We start from the raw sequence: 20,039 nt of genomic DNA, 5'->3' as shown, positions 1-20,039 counted from the left end.
GTATGATTACATAACACAACCACTAGTCTACAAACAGTAATATTACCCACGTGATCTCGCGATCGAGGCGCGGGAGCGAAGTGACGCACGGGGCTCGATGCTCACGTCACCTGTCCCAGAAGTTGAGAACTCCTTAATTAGCTATCTGCGAGCACCTCTGTCATTATATGTGGATTCTCTCTAAAATGCGAGACCTTCCTAGTACAGACCCATGATCTGATACCCCTTTGACTCGCCATGGGTGTCACCGGCCTCTGGACGGTCGTGCAGCCCTGCGCTCGCCCCATCAAACTCGAAACGCTCAACAAGAAACGACTAGCGGTCGACGCGTCGATCTGGATCTATCAATTTCTGAAAGCGGTGCGAGACAAAGAAGGCAATGCGCTCCGAAATTCTCACATCGTTGGATTCTTTCGCCGCATATGCAAACTGCTGTATTTCGGGATCCGTCCCGTCTTCGTCTTCGATGGCGGGGCCCCGGTTATGAAAAGGCAGACAATCGCTGGTCGAAAGAAGAAACGTGAGGGCCACAGGGAAGATGCTGTAAGGACTGCGGGAAAATTGCTTGCTGTACAAATGCAACGCAGTGCGGAGGAGGAGGACGCTCGTCGACGCAATAAGAGTCACAGGCAAGAGGAGGAAGAGGTGCCAGATGCTCCGGTATACGCAGAAGAGGCTTTTATGACAGAGACAGAAAAGCAGCAAACTCGCAAGTTTAAGAAGAAGGATGCGTACCACCTACCTAATCTAGATGTCTCGCTTCAAGATATGGGAGCACCAAACGATCCACGCATTATGTCCCAAGAGGAACTGGAGGAGTATGCTAGACATTTCCACCAGGGACAAGATATCAACCTTTACGACTTTTCCAAAATCGACTTCGATAGCATGTTTTTCCTTAGTCTGCCCGCCACTGATCGCTACAACATCTTGAATGCAGCAAGGCTAAGAAGCCGACTTCGAATGGGTTATTCGAAAGAACAGCTAGATACCATGTTTCCCGACCGCATGGCATTCTCGAGGTTTCAAATCGACCGTGTCGCAGAACGTAATGACCTTACGCAACGATTAATGAATTTAAGCGGCATGAATGGAGAGGAAGCATTCTACAATTCTGGGCAGCGCATCGCAGGAGAACGTGGCAGAGAATACGTGCTTGTGAAGGATCGTGAACACGAAGGTGGCTGGGTCCTAGGTGTCGTGGGAAACCGCGAAGGTCACGAAGAAAAGCCCATCGATCTAGATCGACCTGAAGTAGTGCCCGAAGAGGATGAGGTATCGGACGAAGATGAGTTCGAGGATGTTCCAATCGAAGGTTTGAACCGACTTCCGAAACTTCCTTTCCTTCGAGAGGGTGTATTCGACCGGTCGCTTCAGCTTGAAACCGACGAAGATTTAGACATGAGAAGGGCTATACAAGAATCGCGCCATACCGCACAGCGGCAGTCAGCGAATAATCGTGTGCAAGAGGTTGAGGATGACTCGCTTTTTGTAGAAGCCGAAGGAAATATTGGCGCACAGGAGCAGAACAACGACACTGATGATTTCTTTGATGGCGACGATGATGACCTTGAACAAGCTATCGCCCTCTCTTTACAACCAGATACACTCAGCGACGAAGATATGCCTGATATGCCCATCTCTCGACCGGCCGAACCGGCTCCCTCTTATGAGATGGTGCCAGACCCTGAATCTGAGAGTGATGATGGAATGGACTTTTCAGCTGCCATAGCAAGAACAAAGGTTACGAAGAAGGCCTCATATGCACCAAATCCATTCGGTGGTCCTCTCCCTTTCGAATCAATCAAACTCACTAAAGTCACGAAAGATAATGATAAAGCCGGCGAAGCCGGTGAAAATGCAGGGGGTTTGTGAAGGAATCTACAAAGAAACCAAAACAGCCAGACCCACTTCCTCCATGGTTTGTTGGTGAGCGCCCGGATGTAGGATTCATCGTCGATCCCATTGAAGAACCTGAAAAGGATGAGCAACCTGCGGTACCAGATCATTTGTTCCTCTCCAATCGTCGCTCGCCGGAAATTATTGATGTTGACGAAATTTCCGCCACCAACGAAGTCGTTGATCTAGAGGAGGAGGAGAAGGAGGAGGAGGAGGAGAAGGAGGAAGAGGAGGAGGAGAAGGAGAAGGAGGAAGAGGAGGAGGAAGATGAGGAAGAGCAGAAAGAGAAACCCAAACAAGTCTTTCAATTGGAGGCCATTGAAAAGGTTTACAATGAGCTTTCTACAAATCCGGATGAGAAGCCTTTGAGCGAAGCGGCTCTAGCTCCGATTAATAGAAATATCGACGGGCCTTCCGCACGCACCGAACATTCTCCTTCGCCAGAATTTGAAGATATTGTCCCTCAGCTACCCACCCAAGGCCCCGAGATCACTGTTGTATCCCATCAAAAGGCCCCACCCCAACCCCAGCCTCAGCTCTTTGAAGAGGTCGACCGAGTGGAGGATTTCGTGCAGGACCAAGCCGACTACAGTGACCCGGAGGATGAAGAGCTGTTCAAGCAGCTTGCAGCTGAGGGCGAGGAACATGTGCGATTCGCCAATACCCTTAATGCTACCGCCCCCAACCAGGAAGCCTTCGACTACGAGCAAGAACTGAAGCAACTACGGTCTCAACAGAGAAATGAGCGTCGTGATGCAGACGAGGTGACCACTATTATGATCAATGAGTGTCAACAGCTCTTGACGCTCTTTGGATTGCCTTATATTACTGCGCCTATGGAAGCTGAAGCGCAGTGCGCCAAATTGGTCTCGCTAGGCCTCGTGGACGGGATTGTTACGGACGACAGTGATATCTTCCTCTTCGGCGGAACGCGAGTCTACAAGAACATGTTCAATCAAAGTAAATTCGTCGAATGCTACTTGACTTCCGATTTGGAAAAAGAGTATGCCCTCCATCGACAGAAGCTTATTAGCTTTGCCCATCTCTTGGGCAGCGATTACACAGAGGGTATTCCTGGCATTGGTCCTGTCACAGCCCTAGAGATCCTCACTGAGTTTTCCAGCCTCGAAGAGTTCCGCGATTGGTGGACTGAATTGCAAATGGGTACGAATAATGCGGAAGATGCCCACCTTGCCTTCCGGAAGAAATTCCGAAAGAAGGCATCGAAGATCTTCTTGCCTCCTTCATTCCCTGATACCAAAGTTGACGAGGCATACCTGGAACCCACGGTTGACGACGACCCTTCCCAATTTCAATGGGGTGTACCTGACTTGAATGGGTTACGGGCCTTCCTCATGACCACAATCGGCTGGAGCCAAGAGCGAACTGATGAAGTCCTGGTACCGGTCATTCGCGACATGAATCGGCGAGAGCAGGAAGGTACACAGTCCAACATCACACAATTCATGCATGGCCCACAAGGCGCAGGTGCATTTGCCCCTCGTGTTCGTACAGGTGGACCTAGCCGCATGGAAAAGGCGTTTAGTCGACTGCGTCAGGAAGCTCAGTCAGGTGGAACCTCGCTGGATGGCGAGCAAGCTATCGGGGACGAAGAGGGAGAAGAAGAAGCCTCTATTTCGCGAAGTAAAGGCAAAAGAGGTGGCTCGGCCACCAAGGCCAAGGCTAGCACGAATAAGAAGCGAAAGACCCGTCGCGCCTCTCCTGAACCATGATATGGGTTCTCGCATGGACAGCATACTATGTATATAATAGACACACATGTGCAGATATTCATTCCTAATATTTACTAGGCCTTTCCATGCACAAAGATCAGATTTAGTATCATACGTGAAGACAAAATGTAGGTACGTGAAGAGGGAAAGAATAACGATCGCTCGTTCCGATACGGCCCTCTTGAAATTGTAAACATGAGATAGAAGCAGTCAATGACTTCTAATGTTTTCTATCCACAGAAGATTGCTCAAACAGATGAACAATGATGCAAGGGAACAAATTCTGTCTGAATTAAGGAAAATTTGATGCCTCAATCCCTAATTTCTGCCTGGTCATCACTATTTAATGTCCCACATGCATCTACTCTCTCTTTTGTTTTCCACATGAATGAGCCCCCATTCCCATCATCTATCTCCTACTTATTTTTTTTTATCAAATCCAACGACAGCTCCAGCTTATACACTTATGGAGATAGATTACTGTAACAACCTGCGTGTCCCTGTTGACAGATAACAGGCATGACCACCACCCCGTTGTGCCTAGTCTTCCCAGCACTCTGGCACTGGCAACGGCTTTTATAACCCATATTGGCAGGACCTTGCTAGTTGTTATTCTTGTATAGGGCCGATAACCTCAGCAGCCAAAACCTTCTATGGTCCTAGGGACCTAGCTACTATATTCTTATATCCATCTGCATGGAGGGAGGGATCTGCTCACCTAAACCGGTCTCGAGTTGTACTTGCTTCAAAGGCCTCTTTTAACTTTCAATCTACTCTCTTCCTTCTTCCCCTGCTCTAGTCTCCGATTTACTGTGCCCGATACTTTTCTTTTCCCGCCACATCTCTCTTGCTGTTCCGCCAGGTTAGTTACGCTTCATTCGTGACCTATCTCATATGATATGCTAACAGTTTAACCTAGTATATAGAAGTCTTCTGCCAGGATTAGTCTTCTCAATATCCCAAGATCACCGAGAGCGAGGACAAGAGATTGGTGTACCACCACCGTGGTACAAAAGTCCATATCGATCTGAAAATTATGGGAACTGCGACATGGGTCGTGAATCCTAGGACCACTAGGGTCCACACTGTGGCTCCGGCAGACTATCCACGGCGCCAGTTAAATACTATAGGTACGCTTTCTTGCTTGATCAATTTAGAGTCCTCACTAACCCTAGCCCTGGAGATAATAGTGCCAATTCTCCACCCTTCAATTCTTCTGTTGACGAAGCTTCTGCCCTGGAAAGAGGCAGATCAGGCTATACAAATGGCTCGGCATGTGAGGGCATGTACCGACACTAACGATATCCGTACCATTATGGCTGACTTGATGAACTTGTTATAGAACGAGAACAGCTATTGATGGGAATCGATAATCGCTTCTGCATCGAATATGGTGTAAGCGATGTTGTCGTGTAGGGCTGTCTAGCCTAACTAGCATTTGCTTGCAGTGCGTCATTCATCCACTCTCTCATTATAATCCTGGTCGCAAAACCCTAAAGTACACCTTTTCTCTTCTGCCAAGGCCAAGGAACAGGGCCATTTGAATTTGTCGATATGCATTTTGTTCGGAGGCAAATGTCTTATTTGCCAACTGGAAAGGAACTTTTCCTGGAAATGATACCTGGATGGGAAATTTCCAGACCCAGGTTGTAGCACAGCAATTTTGACCCACTATCCAGATACTCGGTAAGACACGATCCCCCCCTTCCTATCTAGGATACCATTATGTGGGTCACACACTACGCAGATAGCCAGAGCCAGAATCAAACGGGATGATATGGCGGCACCTGGACTGCGGGCGACCCATATCAGCCTACTATTTCGCATTACTAGGCGGAGTGGCTTTCTGAATGGGCGGTATTTGGGCCGATCGCGATGCCCTACCAGCGAGGGCGTTGAAGTTGATGCTCCTCGTGTGATCTGAGTGGTTCCAGGCATGTGCTTATTGTTGACCGGTGGCGCAGAAAATGCAATCTCGGAGGAACAGTTGGTATGCGGAAACGGGGCGGCGTACAATGCCGTTTGAACAAGCGTCCGAGCCAACCAGTAGCATCCTGTGTCCGTTGATCATTGTGCTGATCTTGCGTTCGTCGGCGAAGTCAGGATAGCATGGATTCGGGAAAACTTCCGAATGCCCGATAATAGGCTGCGGCTGTTTGTGGCCGAATGAGGCTGCCTTTCGCCACATCCTTGGTATGATTTACACCCTATACTCACGACTCATCGATGTACTAATAGTTGTGCTTTTAGGCCAAGTGGCCCGGTACATGCGGGACAAGAACGTCACACGCGCCTTTTTGTCAACCTATAAAGAGACCATATTCCTCAGAACAGTTGACATCTACGGAATGGGCTCCAAGGCCGTTTAAATGAATGCCTTTGTCAAGCAGTAACCTCATGTCTCCAACATTGCAAAGGATAACTTCTATCTATGCTATGTATTCTGTACCTAGGTTGATTTAATCCCACCCACACTTGTAACTCCAGTTCCTTGGTCTTTAACGTACAATTGTATGTTGTAAAACCCTAGTGGATGGAATTCCAACCCGAGACCACATGGGTTTCCCCACGAACAGGAGTTCCACAATCTCGGCGATCAGCGATCAGCGATCAGTGGAACTGGGGCACCAATGGTAGTTTTATTGGTTTTATTAGTTTCTATACAGTATGTACCTAGATGCAGTGTACTTGCAGGTTTTTTTTTTTTTTATCAGAAAGGGGAAATTCAGGTACTCATGGTTACTGTTGGATGTAGTATATAGTATATAATAATACTATATTGCTATATACTAATACTAAGATACTAATAAGAAATGCAACCGTTTTAAGACTCCATGACATCAGGGGGAAATCGATGACGTCGGTGATCGTGAAGAGTCGAGAGAAAATGCAACTTCAACAAGATCGACCGACTATTGGCTTAAATCGGCCTAACTTGGCTTAACTTGGCTTAAATTGACTGAAATGGGGGAGCTAGTAGAGGCTGATTACCACTGAATATCTTTTATCCTCTTTTATCCTCTCTTAGTGTCTTTTAGTGTCTTAGCGCCCAATCCCCCCGATTTCCTTCAGAAAAATAGTCGACGTCACTTCCCGAGAGCTTCCAGGAGCATCTTCACCTTTTGATCAGCTGAGGTGTCAGAATATATTCTCTCCCCTGTCCGTTTGCAGTCGAATCCTTTTTTTTTTCTTCGTCACAGTCAGGTCAAGTACGTACTCCAAAGAGAAAAAAAAAAGAAAAGAGAATCTCCCCTCTTTAAACCCACGTCACTACTGCGCAAGGCACTAGAAAGCCTTTTTTTTTATTCTTTCTAATTTCTTTTTGTTTTCTACAGGAACAAGCATCTCTACATCTCTACAATCATCTTCCCATCACCAATCGCCCCCCGGTCCAAGCCATGCATCGCACCTATTCCATGCGCCAGTCGCGCGTGCCCACCGCCTCGCAGATCGAGAGTCCACCACCACCACTGTCCACAACCAAAACTGGGAGATGGCTAGGGAAAGGCGGAATCGGTGAGTGCGATTGAGATATTTCATATTTCTGCGATCAGCTTCGACAACTGGAAATCTCCCGATGTTCGTCACGTTGGAGGCTGCCTAATTGGGCCGCCATCGACTCCTCCCCTCCGTTCGCACCTCCGAGAGAGACAACGGCCAAATTGGAGACTACCAGTCGTCGGAGCGATCGCTCATGGAGAAAATGAAAAAATTGAACTCCCTAACATCCTGCGACCAGGCCATGCTTTCCGCAAGAACGCCGCCGGTGCCTTCGGACCCGATCTCGCCAAGAAGCTGTCGCAGCTCGTCAAGATGGAAAAGAACGCCATGCGCAGCATGGAACTCGTCGCCCGGGAGCGCATGGAAGTCGCTGTATGTGAATCGCCCTGAATCCGTGATAATCGAGGAGATAAATTGGAAACTGATTCGGTCGCCATAGCAACAACTCTCCATCTGGGGTGAAGCATGCGATGAGGATGTGTCGGATGTGACGGACAAGCTCGGCGTGCTGATCTACGAGATCGGTGAGCTAGAGGATATGTTCGTTGACCGCTACGACCAGTACCGTGTCACTATCAAGAGTATCCGCAACATCGAGGCTTCCGTACAGCCCAGCCGAGACCGTAAGATCCTCTCTTCGGTGTCCGCCCAACTCTCCAGCATTAACTAACCGAATGGATCTCGCAGGCAAGCAAAAGATCACCGATGAGATCGCCAAGCTGAAGTACAAGGACCCCAACTCTCCCCGCATCGTCGTGCTAGAGCAGGAGCTTGTCCGCGCCGAAGCCGAGTCCCTGGTCGCCGAGGCCCAGCTATCTAACATCACCCGCGAGAAGGTCAAGGCTGCCTTCCAGTACCAGTTCGATGCGCTCCGCGAGCACTGCGAGAAGGTCGCCATCGTCGCTGGCTACGGAAAGCACCTCCTCGACCTGATCGACGACACCCCCGTCACTCCCGGCGAGACCCGCCACGCCTACGACGGCTACGATGCCTCTAAGGCTATCATCCAGGACTGCGAGGATGCCCTCACCAACTGGGTTTCTTCCAAGGCAGTCGTCAAGTCTAGTCTCTCCCAGCGCTCCCGCACCCTCTCCCAGCGTCACCGCTCTAACCTCAGCAAGAACCGCGAGGGCGTGGATCTGTCTGGACAGGACCAGCCCTTGGCTGGGGATCGTGACTCTTGGTTGCCTGCTGACCAGCACCCCAACTACGAGGATGGTGATGACGGTGTCAGCACCATTGAGGGCGAGTTGCGAGGACGTGAAGAGGAGCGTGAGCCTATTACTGCATAAGGGGTGGAATGAATGAAAAAGGAAAAAAAAAAAAGATTTCCACCTTTTCCTTATCACGAATCTGACGGCTGAAATTCTCGACAAATGATATACGAATTTATCATTTGTCCGTCCGTTTTTCATGACGTTCCTTTGTCAAAAACCCCATCCGACTCTTCCATATACTATGTTTCGTTTTATTCTTGAATTCCGTGCTATTCTCAAAGAATACGCACATCAATCACGCCATGCAACTTTGGACTCGCATGAACGCCTCTCAATGTCGTGATCCAACGGCTCTGAATCGTGCTTTGGGGATGTCCACTTTCTCCATGCTTAGATCGAGGGACGTGGGTCTAATTTCCCTTTTTACTTTTTCCACGAGTTGGAGATGTACCTGAGATCAAGTGAGAATTGCCTCGGTTCTTTTGTTTTTGTGGTTTTTTTCTTTTCTTATTTCCATTCCCTGTTTTTACTTAATTGATGTAATACCATCTTATGTTGACTTGTTTTTTTTGGTTTTGATTTGGCTTTTTCGATTAGGATAGTCCAGGGTAATCAAGGTGTTCTAATGAATTGTTTGCAGAAATTGATATTACCCAAAGTAGTATACTACATATAGATATAGATTCATATATTCAGGCTGATTTCAAAAGGTACAGTCTGTGTGGTTGCAGTTCGCCTGAACAGTGCCCAAGTGGGGATTAGACCCTTACCCCGGAAAAGTGAGACAATTCTTCCAATGGCAGTTCATCTCAATGAGGAAATCGCTCTGATATAGCACGCCAGATAAATCACGTCACTCACCGCTGCTTTTACGTTTTTGCTATTACGTATCTGGGAAGTAAAGAATTCTATAGAGAATGTTGTAAGAGTAGGATGGTAGCAAGAATGAGGTAAATTCGTATAGCAATAATCCCCATAGTTTATATTGCACGCATTCCAGTCCATAGATAGCTAGCAAGGACGGAAAAATAGCAAAATAGCAAGTCCCATAGAAAAGAAAAAAAGAGATGTAATACCATAAAGCAAAAAGCAAAAAAGAAAAGCAAATTCGACTTCCCCGAGTCTGGACCACAACACCGCCAACTCATCTCCTTTCCCGCAACCCCGGGGAAAGGAAGAAAACATGAAACAAGCCTTCGCAGCACACGATCAGATGGAAAGAGGATAGGAAGGGTTGAGAGGATGTAAGAGGTAGAGAGCCTGGGCAGGAGATATAAAGATAAAAGCCCGATGGTAGAGAGTAGAGAAGGAGGGGGGATTGGGATTGGAAAATATCAAACGAAAGTGCCAGATCTGAAGTGCAGAAGAAAAGACCATCCCTAGAAGTCGAAAAAGCCACGGTCGGGAGAGCCGGGCAGACGAGAAGAAGAGAAGGGTCGTGACATCGTCATTTGTCTGCGCTCATCTGTTCCCATCTTCCATTTCTGATAGAGAAAGGGGGGAAAGAAAGAAACGAGTGCAGACACCATAGCAAAGCAAGGAGATCGGAGGGGGAAAAGAGCAGAAAATGCTGATTCGGTACGGACGCCTTGTAGAGTAGAAGACCATAGGAGACGTAAGGCTGAGGAGATGATACAAAGAACAACAGAACGACCAAACAACAACGCAAACAAGCGACAAAAAAAAAGCACACATTCTTCCATTTTGGCTCGTCACTCCTCGGTGCCGACGCCCTTCTTTTTGGGCTGAATATGTTTTTGTCTGGTATTGGCTCCAGGACCTTTTAGCTCGAGAGCCGAGCTATCCTTAACCGGGGCCGGCAAACGAGAACTGGCATCGTGTTTCTCGGTGAGGAGGTTCTTCAGCCAACGATTCTCCATTTCGAGCTGGGCGACGCGAGCTTCAAGGGCAGCGTTCTTCTCGGTAGTTTCCCGGACAGTACGTTCGAGGACCTGCTCGCGCTGCTTCTTCTTCTGACGGAAGCGGGCGCTGGCAGCGGTATTTCGACGACGACGATCTTCCTCTGCGGCACCACGTACGCCCTCCTCTTGATCGAGGGCGGCGGCGATGCGATCGCCGGAGATGGTGGTGCTGTACTTGGTGTTTCCCATTTGGCCGTTGGGCGGGGAGATGGATGAGGAAACATCGGATGGAGTGAGGGCTCCCTGTGCGTGACCGAGCTCGTCGGGCGCATAAGGGACTGGTGGGTAGATTGAGTGTGCTGAGTAGGGCATCATGTGCTCTGGAAGATTGTAGTTGACGGACTTCTCGCCGGGAGGACCTATGGATGGAGTAAGCGATCGAAGTCGATATAACCCCGAGGGAGTGAGCCCCATGGATCGGGAAGTGCAAATCATATTCCGGAAGGATATAAGCTCAAGAAGGGTTTCAAGGGGATGTGCAGTTAAGCGTCAGCAGGCAACCACTGGCGTTTGTCATATCATTGCGGGATTGCGTGCTCGTGACATTTAGGAGCACCGACGGTGATCTCCTTCCACCATTGGAGATGAAGGATGCATGCCAACTGCTCACATCCTGGGCTCTGCAGCCTCGAGCGCTTTTTTTATAAAAAAAAATGAAATTTGAACATGTGCAGGGGAGGGGAAGAGGGAAGAGGTTCAGCGACCTGGTTATCCAGGTGACTTTTCTTTTTTTTTAAAAAAACAACCAAAAAACCATGGGAGAAAATCAGGCCCCAAAAAATAGACACATCGAACTTCAATTTTCAGAAAGAACTCAAAGCCCCAGAACTAAAGCTCAGACGCAGAGGCGCGATGGCGTAACAAATGCAACATTGGACACAAGAGATCTCAAAAGCTTGACACGTACCGTGATAGGGATAGCCTCGGAGATCGAGGGAGCTGCGGTCGTCTTCTATACTCTCATAGGAACTGACAGACAGACCGCCCATGCCTTCGGTCTGATCATAATCCATACTCACGTTGCCAAATGGGACCAGCCCAGTATCAGCGTCAAATGAGTACTGTCGAGTCTTGGCTGCCGGATCGTGACGCGACATCAAAAAATTGAAGTTCTCAAGTTTGTCAAAGACTGGACCTGGACCTGGCAAAGGTGGTTGTTCCCCCGGCATGGTTGAAGAAGGAAAGAAATAGAAAAAAGAAGTTCAGCCCCCTTGACCTTAGGGTTATGTGAGTTGAGAGAGAAGAGGGGCTTATGATGTTGGAAACCCCAGATCAGGACGGGATTTTCTATGAAGTAAATCAGAATCACCAGTTAAAAAATTGCCTAATATAAAAATCAAGGCGAAAAAAAAGGCAAAAGAGTTTAAAAAAAACAAATAAATAAGAGTGAGACAAAAAGTACTCCGTAGATGAGTAGAAAAGACCGGGAAGTTGAGTTCTCGGCCACGATCACCTAGTAAAAAAAAGGTCACTTCATCGTCGCATGCCGCGGGAGTTCCACCTGAACGAATTAGAAGGGAAATAAATGGAGTTGTTTTAATAAAAAGGGGGGGCAACGAGGAAGACGAGGAAGAAAAACGATGCTAGTCGATGATCTGATAGAATGGAGAAATGTCGTGATCGCGACTTCTGGTTCGTCCGTTGGAGCATTCACCGCTTTGAGGGGGAATAGAGAGAGATGTATGGGGTATCCCGTCCATACGGGACCTCGGGCATATAATAATATATAAGGATATATAAGGATAACCAATTTATAAAGTATAGCTAAGAGATTCTCCAGATTCAAGAACTGAGCTATCAAGCTCTTTGACAAGAAAAAAAAGGGGGACCTGAACAATCTCCACTTAACGGGACCAGTACCTGATTCAAGTCCGGAATATAGGTATACGAAGTACTACAATGTATAAGTACAAGTGTTATAAAATGGATAAAAGGTGTAAAAATTGTAAGAACTGTAAGAACTGTACTAAAGTGCACGTAAGTGTATTCTATATGTTCCATGATTTGTTTAATGTTCAGTGCATCACGGATGACGCGGACTCAAGTCGCAGTACGGGCAGTACATCCCGAGCCTTGGCACCGGAAGCAAAATCCCCCCTCCCGCACAGTCTAGAAACATGAGATCGTCCTTTTTTATGACATATGCTTTATACTAATGTCAATACGGAGTATTACTTGTTCTTTGCCTTTGAGCGATGATCTGGGAGGCGTCCTCAACCGTTATACCTCGCACTCGATGCTCCACTGTTTCCTCCCCTAATATGGTATCTTCCGCAATGGTCCGATAGATCTCAGCAAACCCTCCATAAACATCGGCTCCGATCCCATTCCACCCACCCTCCGCATCAAACGCCTCCCCAATCCCACGCATTTCATCTTCCCACCGGTATGCCTTGGGACTCATACCAATCACCCCATTCGTCGCAAGTGCCGCAGTACGTGGAGAATACTCCTCTAACAACGCCAACAATTCCGGCAACATCTCTTCTTTCTGCGCAGTGGAGAACGACAAAATAGACAGTGCGGTAAGACCTTTGGTCAGCGCCGCAAAGGACAGTTTGAGCGTGGATGCGGCGCCAACCCTAGGTGAGACAAGCCTTATATTCAGGACGCTGGCTAGTGTCGCAAACCTCGGAGCCAGATCCACCGACCCGGACAGCACAATACTAGGTTTCTTCCAGCTCCCGTCTTGCGTGCTTTGCGTTGGCGGCAGCCCAATGATTCCGCCATCGACGAAGTGGCACCCTCGGCGCTCTTCCGGGCCTGTGGTTGGTTCGCTGAATAGCGTCGCCATCTCCGACGCCAGTCGGGCGGGTACTGCATTGAGCTCCAGGTAGTATAGCTTGGACCTCTTCGGCTTGCTTTCTACATCCTCTATTGCCTCTCGGAGACTGCCGGTCAGTGGCTGACTAGATGCGTCTGCGATTCGTTGTGCGGTCGCTAGGGCGTTCCGCGGAGGTACGATCGAAAGTACGTAGTCGGCTTGGATTACTAGCGCTTGGTCTGTGGGAAGGATTTCGATGCCTGCGGAATGAATTCGGGCCAGTGTGTGTTCACTGGCGACCGTTAGTTTCTCGGGTTGGGATCCCGTTGCTGGAGTCGTACCTTCTTCCTTCTGCGACCGTGACAACTCGGTAGTCGTGTGCTTTGAGGAGCCGGGCCATCCCTAGGCCCATGTCTCCGATCGACACAATTCCAATTGTAACGGGTCTCATGATGAGTGAGGTGATTGTCTCCTGAGGACTTAGGATGGGTAGTGATATTTTGCTAAGTAAATCAGCAAAACACCGAGTACTTGTATCAACACATACTGCGGGGGTAGGTACATTTGCTCAATTTGTCAGCGAGACAACACCTCGGGCCTTCCAACCTGGTTGGTTGTAAGTCTATATAATATCGTTATCGTCGGGTTATCGCAATCCCCAGATGTGGTATAGAGACTAGAGAATTTAAGCTTATCTTCACATCTTTGCCTGTCCTTCTAGAAAGAGGCTTCTAAATGATACGTCTACTATTAACCTCAGACGATAATACATTGCTTAATTCTTGCATGAAGATCAGACGATGGCTTGAGATACCCGTGATCACATAATATATACAATCCACTTCCATACATATTCCAAGATGACTAGGTCCTTGCAGATGCTTGGTACACCCAGGTACATCCAGGTACATGTACCTGTCAGCCCACTGAATTGTATACAAGGTTCCAGGGGAGTTTGAAATCACGTCATTGTATAGTGCTCGACTTTATTGGAATTGGGTGATCATCACTACATACTCTAGGCATGTGACTACATACCTCTTTTGCCCACTTTCGTGATCTCACTCTTTCTCGATATGGATGCGCATCCCTAATATAGCCGGGAGATGTTCTCAAGCACCTTCATCACCGAGCAAAGCACTGTGAATCCTTCTTTCTCTCCCCTAGCGATCTCCAAGGTCTCAGGATCCAAGCTTTGAAGGTGGTGACAACAGATGATTGAATTCCGGAAATTAGCTAGGTTAGTGAAATAAAAGGTGATACATTCTCCTATGACTGTGAGTCGTGATCTATGCAAAATAGAGCCCTAATAGATCTTCTACGCCCTAAGGGCTGTGTAGTCGACCCTACGCCTCAGGCAAACACAACGGGCCGGGCCCGAAGAATGATACCCTCCCATTGGACAGCGGGGCGGGCGATCACCAACGGGCCCGAACAATTCCTTCGTTCTATTGGACGGTGTGTCGGTGATCTGGCCCCGAAGTGAAATACAGCTCAGCCATTGGCCAGAGGATAGGCATAGTAAACTGTTCTAGGAGTATATAACTACTGACGTGAATTTCTGGTAGTATAACATTATGAAACTAAGCTCTTTATCTCAATATATCTAATAACCATCCCAAGATGAGCAACAAGAGCTCAAACGACTCGGACGAGGGCTCCCACGAGACGACAGACCTCGAAGCAGCCAAACCTACAACCCTAACCGAACCCTCCCTCAATGCCGATGCAAACAAAGACCCGGATCTCATCTCATGGAGCGGACCAAATGACCCAGAGAACCCCAAGAACTGGCCCAAGGGCACAAAATGGAAGAATACCTGTGTTATTTCCCTGTTCGTCTTCATCTCACCGGTCTCATCATCCATGATTGCCCCCGCTATGCAAGATCTCGGCAAGGCCCTGGGCATGCACTCCGATGTCGAAATATATCTATCCATGGCAATCTTCCTCCTCGCCTACTCCATTGGCCCCACCTTCTTCGGTCCAGCCTCCGAGCTCTACGGCCGTGTACGTCTGCTCCAGGTCAGCAATGTGTGGTATCTAGCCTGGAATCTGGGATGCGGTTTCGCGCAGACAAAGTCCCAACTCTTTGCTTTTCGTTTTCTTGCGGGTATTGGTGGCAGTGCACCACTCGCAATTGGAGGAGGTGCCATTGGGTTAGCGAATAATAAAATCCCCGAGATATCCTACGTTTGCTAACCAGTCTTGTATGCAGCGATATGTGGAGCGCCGAAGACCGTGGCAAGGCCATGGGAGTCTATACTCTTGGACCAATTCTCGGTCCCGTAATTGGGCCTATTGCAGGCGGCTTTATCGCCCAGTACTCGACTTGGCGTTGGGTCTTCTGGGCAACCTCTGCCGCCGCCGTCGCGGTACAGGTTACCGGGTTCATCTGGCTACGTGAATGTCACCCAGCTACGCTTCTACGGAAACGATGCGACGTCCTCATCCAAAAGACGGGAAACACTAAGCTGCATACCGGCGAGAAGGTAGAAACGCTTGCCTACAGACTTCTGCATGCCTTCGAGCGACCTATGCTTCTGTTCACAACACAGCCTATCGTCTTCTGCATGGCTATCTACATGGCCTACCTCTTCGGCGTAACGTACCTCATGTTAGCAACGTTCCCGGATATTTGGACAGAGATCTACCAAGAGAGCTCCAGCATTGGCGGACTAAACTACATTTCCATTGCTATTGGGTCATTTGCCGGTCTCTTCATCAATCTCAAGCTCGTCGACCGGATCTACAAGACCCTCAAGGCTCGAAACAACGGCGTCGGTAAGCCAGAGTACCGCATGCCGTCCTTAGCGGTGGGTTCCTTCATTAGCACTATTGGTCTATTCTGGTACGGCTGGAGTATCGGGCATACGCACTGGATCATGCCTAATATCGGGGCTTTGCTCTTCACCGCAGGCACGATCTCCTGTTTGCAGGGAATGCAGACGTATATCGTGGACAGCTACGAGACCTACGCGGCTAGTGCGATGGCGGCCTGCGCCATTCTGCGCAGTTTGTGTGGGTTTGGGTTCCCGCTCTTCGCGCCGTATATGTATTCGTCTCTCGGCTATGGCTGGGGTACGAGTGTTCTGGCTTTCATTACCATAGCTATTGGCTGGTCAGCCCCTTTTGCGTTTTATTTCTTCGGGCCTAAGCTTCGTGCTATTTCCAGGTATGCCGCTGGTTAAATTGGGAGTGGATTGTGGGGTATGAGGGGTGTGGATGTAGCGGATTGTCTAAAATAGCCAAGTTTGTGGGGGTTGGCAGACCAGGAATTTGGCTCTTTACGGTCTATAATGCGGGAATGAAAGACTACTATGTGTATATAGGAGCGTCATTTTGTACATTCTAGGCTGTTTTCACTGTCTATATTCTAGTTATAATAAAGAAGGGGAGAATCTCTATATAAAAAAATAGACTGCTAAAAAGTACGTCTCAAGGCCGCGTAAGCGGCCTACTACCAAATATAAAATTGTATTTTACTCAATACGATAGACACTACCCGGGAGATTTCTGTTTGAAGGTCACACCTAACTTATTTGGCTACAGATTCTGGATAGACGGGTGGAATTATCCTGGTTTGATATCTGTACCACCTTCATTGGCCATGAGGCCAAACTTTATCGCTGCTGTCTCATCAGTTTCTATTTAGCGGAGTTGTATTATGCTTCTTTGCCGACGGAAATTGAGTCGGAGTACCGCATTTTGATAGTTGGATTCTGAGATGAGATACGCAAGACGCATCCAACCTAGTTATATACGTAGTATGCAGCATGTAACTAATCCGCGCAAGTTAGTAGCCTACATTGTCACGAGCAAATGTTGACAGCTACTTGATCTAAAATTTAGGAAATTGTTCTTGGATGGCCACTCCTAACAAACCTTTCGGCGTCAACCCGTGCATGCTCCATGCTGTCCGTCCCCCTAGAAACACATTTCAGCTTCTCCTCCCCATTGATCTGGATCCATCACCGCGATGGCTATAAGCTACCTCGAGAATTCAAATTCTTCCCCACCGCGAATCAAAACCGGTGGCGGAGGCTACCAACTCAGCCCCGGCTGGTCCCTCAACATAGCTGATCCCAGAAGACCCAATCTGAAGGGTCAAACCCGCCATTTAAATCCAGGATTGTTCCATCAATGTTGCCAAAAACTTCATCAAAACTATATCCGTCCGCGAGCTTGGTGATTTCACCTCTTCCGTCCATGCTCTCCTGATGTCTGTGCCTGCTCACTTTCGGCTCGTGTTGGGCACACAGTGCGGTTATGAAAGTAGGCTCTGGGGTGGATTGACTTGGGGGATTCGCAAGCCAGGCCTTGAGGGTTAGCTTACCGATTGTGACATGTAAGGTTCTTCTGCCCTTGACAAGTTCTTCGTGATTAGAATACACATCTGTAACCTTGCCCCAGGAACTATTAAGCTCGGAGGCCGAGTAGAATCCGACATCTGCGATGCTACGTAGAATGCAGAGAAGAGCATCCCACAGGAAGAAAGCTTGTATTTGCCATCGATACTTCCGCATGCTGGGGTTGCCGTAGATGGCGCTAGTTGTATCGAGGATCCTTGCTGCGAGCGCACAAATGTCCCTCCTTTGCGCGTCTGTGATGGTCTGCGTCATCAGCAGCGGCATTCTAGCCCGCAGTCGAACAGCATTGGTCGCAGATCGGGCGATTCCCGTGGTGAAAAAGTGTAAGGGGTTCAGGATATCGCAATACCGAAGAAATTTAGTCTCGATAAGATCTTCGACCTCATCAATAAGTCTCTCAATGTCTTCTGCATCCTTGAATTTCACCGTGTCACCACCTCCTTTCACTTTGATGCCGGTTCGGGTATAGAAATTTGACAATTCCATCCGAGACAAGCAAAAAATCATTTCTGTGGCGCTTCTTTGTTCGAGGGGGGGCTCCGTCATACCAGGGAATATCTGATCATCGTTGATATTCAATGGTTGCTTAGTATCCCAGCTATTCGGCGATAAAACAATACCAGTGCCGGAAACCTGACTCGCATAGCTGTCCAGCGGAAGCAGTTGCCAAAAAAGTCGCCGTCGCATCTGAACCTCAAAGGGTGGTAATCCGAGGTTTTCACCATCACGATGGAGCCCCATGCGTTGTGCGAGGCGAATGGCAATACCCGTTAAAATCCAGAACGTGTCAGAATCGATTTGAGTGCGCATAGCGATGAGGAATAGCGTGTAAGCCTGTAATACCGGCATTGATGTTGTCTTCAGCCACGACGCATTGATAAGTGCTTGGTGCGCAGCGGTCCGATATTTCGACATCAAATAGCTCCTCGGTTGGTTAAACTCTTGCACACAGTCAGCGTCCGACATAGAGAACACAGCGAAATAGTATATGACAAAAAGCAGGCATTCGTCGCTCTTCGAGGCCACGGAGGGTTGCTTTGAAACGGTGTCAACTATTTTTGCGACAGTTGGACTGTGAAGAACTTTGCACAGAGGCTCCACGTTGTGCACGTACGCATTCCAGAGCTTAGTCGCCTCCTCGTGGTCAGGGTGTTGCCCGGTGATGCTCTGCGTGCTTCCGAGTATCGACCCAGAGATAGTCTGTGCCGCAAGGGCGCCCAGAAGACCCATCGGGGTGCTCTCATCAGCTCCGGTGTCCTCACGATGGTTGTCACCCAGGTCGGAATCAGATACTTCACACAGGTCGCCCTCTTCAGCGTCAAGGAGGACACTGTCATGATAGCGAGACTTGCCATCGGCGGACAGAAGTTTACCCGAGCCGGTGGGTTGCGAGTCCGGCTTTGGGGTTGGGTTCCGCGTGCTGATTGCTGATGCCTCCGTCTTTTGGCTGTATGGGGTCGATACCGAGGCTGTATGGAGAAGGTTGTTGTCTCGCAATATGCGCTCGTACCGCAGTAATTGTTCATGTACATCTTCAAACGAACTTCGCTGTCTCTTTCGCGATGGGGGATCCTGGTAGACGCATTGGAGCTTTGCTTTTCTGCAGCTCGAACATGCTGGCACCATCTTATCGCACTTGGTTTTCTTGCGCACACAAGCTTGGCAGTTGAAGCGCATTGCGGTTATATCGGGACCAATGCCATTTTGAACAGCGATAGATGGTGTACGAACCGGCGCGGGAGCGATTGGAACCAGGTGCGAGACGACATTCTCGACATCCATGACTTGGTATTACCGATAACCTCGGCGCTTCGCAGTTCTCCAGATACAGGGTGAAATATGTATGATACACAATGAGACTAAGTCTTGTGAGCCATGCCAGGAAAATTGATTTCGCTACTCTAAAGGATGAAGAAGGTTGGCTGGCGGTTGCGCCAGATGCCGTGACGTGATAGTGGTAATTTAGTGCTTCGGCAATCCCCACCTCCCGAGGACGGTGTGGAGGGTCAGAATGGGGACATAGCACTAACCTTGGAAGTCACTACTATCCCTAATGGCACTTCTATAGCTACATAATATACCTATTTCTAGCTATGACGCCGTTATGCAAAATATCATTCAAAGAAGACATCGGAGTTCATCGGAGTTGTTATCTATGGTTCTGTGTATCGTCACCCCGCTTGACATTACCACCCCATATATCCTTGAGATCTGGTTGTACTTTTCAACTTCCTACTAACATAATGTTTTTACGGTATCCAAAACGAGGTGCTTTGTGATTAGTGAGCTAGATGATCCCGTTGAAGGTTTTCATGTTGACGAGCACTTATAACCATCTAATAATCTCACTAGACAAGGATGAGACCCTGCCAGCACGTGCCAGCTATCCGCAGGAATACCTCGAATACATACAAGGGGACCTTGATCGGGGAAGAGGCGCTACACAGCCATATCTCACCGTGGAAGAGCATGTACCACGGAACATTACGAACGCAATAAATCACTTGGTATACATATCAAGGTCCTCTGTGTAATTTATGCTTTATACCGCCGCATATTTATATATTGCAGAGTGATAAGCTCGGCATGTTTACTTCGTACTGAATTATTCATTACAATTTAGTTATATAACG

General features: G+C 48.5%; 7 protein-coding genes across 7 annotated transcripts; 3 read left to right on the top strand and 4 right to left on the bottom strand.

Moving 5' to 3' along the window:
• Positions 1-237: 237 nt before the first annotated feature.
• N7487_004431 (ssDNA endodeoxyribonuclease RAD2) lies at positions 238-3,632 on the top strand (the record flags this gene model as incomplete). The annotated part of the gene is made up of 2 exons (XM_056872178.1): positions 238-1,867; positions 1,906-3,632. 2 exons carry the CDS (start codon positions 238-240, stop codon positions 3,630-3,632), a joined length of 3,357 nt encoding a protein of 1,118 aa, XP_056729898.1.
• A 1,942-nt stretch (positions 3,633-5,574) lies between these two features.
• N7487_004430 (uncharacterized protein) lies at positions 5,575-5,820 on the bottom strand (the record flags this gene model as incomplete). Its single annotated transcript, XM_056872177.1, has 1 exon — positions 5,575-5,820. The coding sequence occupies one exon, from the start codon at positions 5,818-5,820 to the stop codon at positions 5,575-5,577; it is 246 nt and encodes an 81-aa protein (XP_056729897.1).
• Positions 5,821-7,030: 1,210 nt separating this feature from the next.
• Positions 7,031-8,425, top strand: N7487_004429 (Eisosome component PIL1/LSP1 family protein; the record flags this gene model as incomplete). The annotated part of the gene is made up of 4 exons (XM_056872176.1): positions 7,031-7,148; positions 7,372-7,505; positions 7,573-7,756; positions 7,821-8,425. 4 exons carry the CDS (start codon positions 7,031-7,033, stop codon positions 8,423-8,425), a joined length of 1,041 nt encoding a protein of 346 aa, XP_056729896.1.
• Positions 8,426-10,062: 1,637 nt separating this feature from the next.
• N7487_004428 (bZIP transcription factor) lies at positions 10,063-11,441 on the bottom strand (the record flags this gene model as incomplete). Its single annotated transcript, XM_056872175.1, has 2 exons — positions 10,063-10,631; positions 11,180-11,441. 2 exons carry the CDS (start codon positions 11,439-11,441, stop codon positions 10,063-10,065), a joined length of 831 nt encoding a protein of 276 aa, XP_056729895.1.
• Positions 11,442-12,430: 989 nt separating this feature from the next.
• Positions 12,431-13,487, bottom strand: N7487_004427 (uncharacterized protein; the record flags this gene model as incomplete). The annotated part of the gene is made up of 2 exons (XM_056872174.1): positions 12,431-13,328; positions 13,378-13,487. 2 exons carry the CDS (start codon positions 13,485-13,487, stop codon positions 12,431-12,433), a joined length of 1,008 nt encoding a protein of 335 aa, XP_056729894.1.
• A 1,172-nt stretch (positions 13,488-14,659) lies between these two features.
• Positions 14,660-16,227, top strand: N7487_004426 (MFS transporter; the record flags this gene model as incomplete). Its single annotated transcript, XM_056872173.1, has 2 exons — positions 14,660-15,195; positions 15,255-16,227. The coding sequence occupies 2 exons, from the start codon at positions 14,660-14,662 to the stop codon at positions 16,225-16,227; spliced, it is 1,509 nt and encodes a 502-aa protein (XP_056729893.1).
• Positions 16,228-17,106: 879 nt separating this feature from the next.
• Positions 17,107-19,188, bottom strand: N7487_004425 (putative C6 transcription factor; the record flags this gene model as incomplete). Its single annotated transcript, XM_056872172.1, has 1 exon — positions 17,107-19,188. The coding sequence occupies one exon, from the start codon at positions 19,186-19,188 to the stop codon at positions 17,107-17,109; it is 2,082 nt and encodes a 693-aa protein (XP_056729892.1).
• Between the last annotated feature and the right edge of the window lie 851 nt (positions 19,189-20,039).

The sequence above is a fragment of the Penicillium crustosum genome (genome assembly GCF_028827405.1).
Source record: "Penicillium crustosum strain IBT 35664 chromosome Unknown utg000002l_segment0_segment0, whole genome shotgun sequence".
NCBI classification, from domain to species: domain Eukaryota; kingdom Fungi; phylum Ascomycota; class Eurotiomycetes; order Eurotiales; family Aspergillaceae; genus Penicillium; species Penicillium crustosum.
Note: the sequence above shows the minus strand (reverse complement) of the source record. Positions and strands in the feature narration are given on the sequence as shown.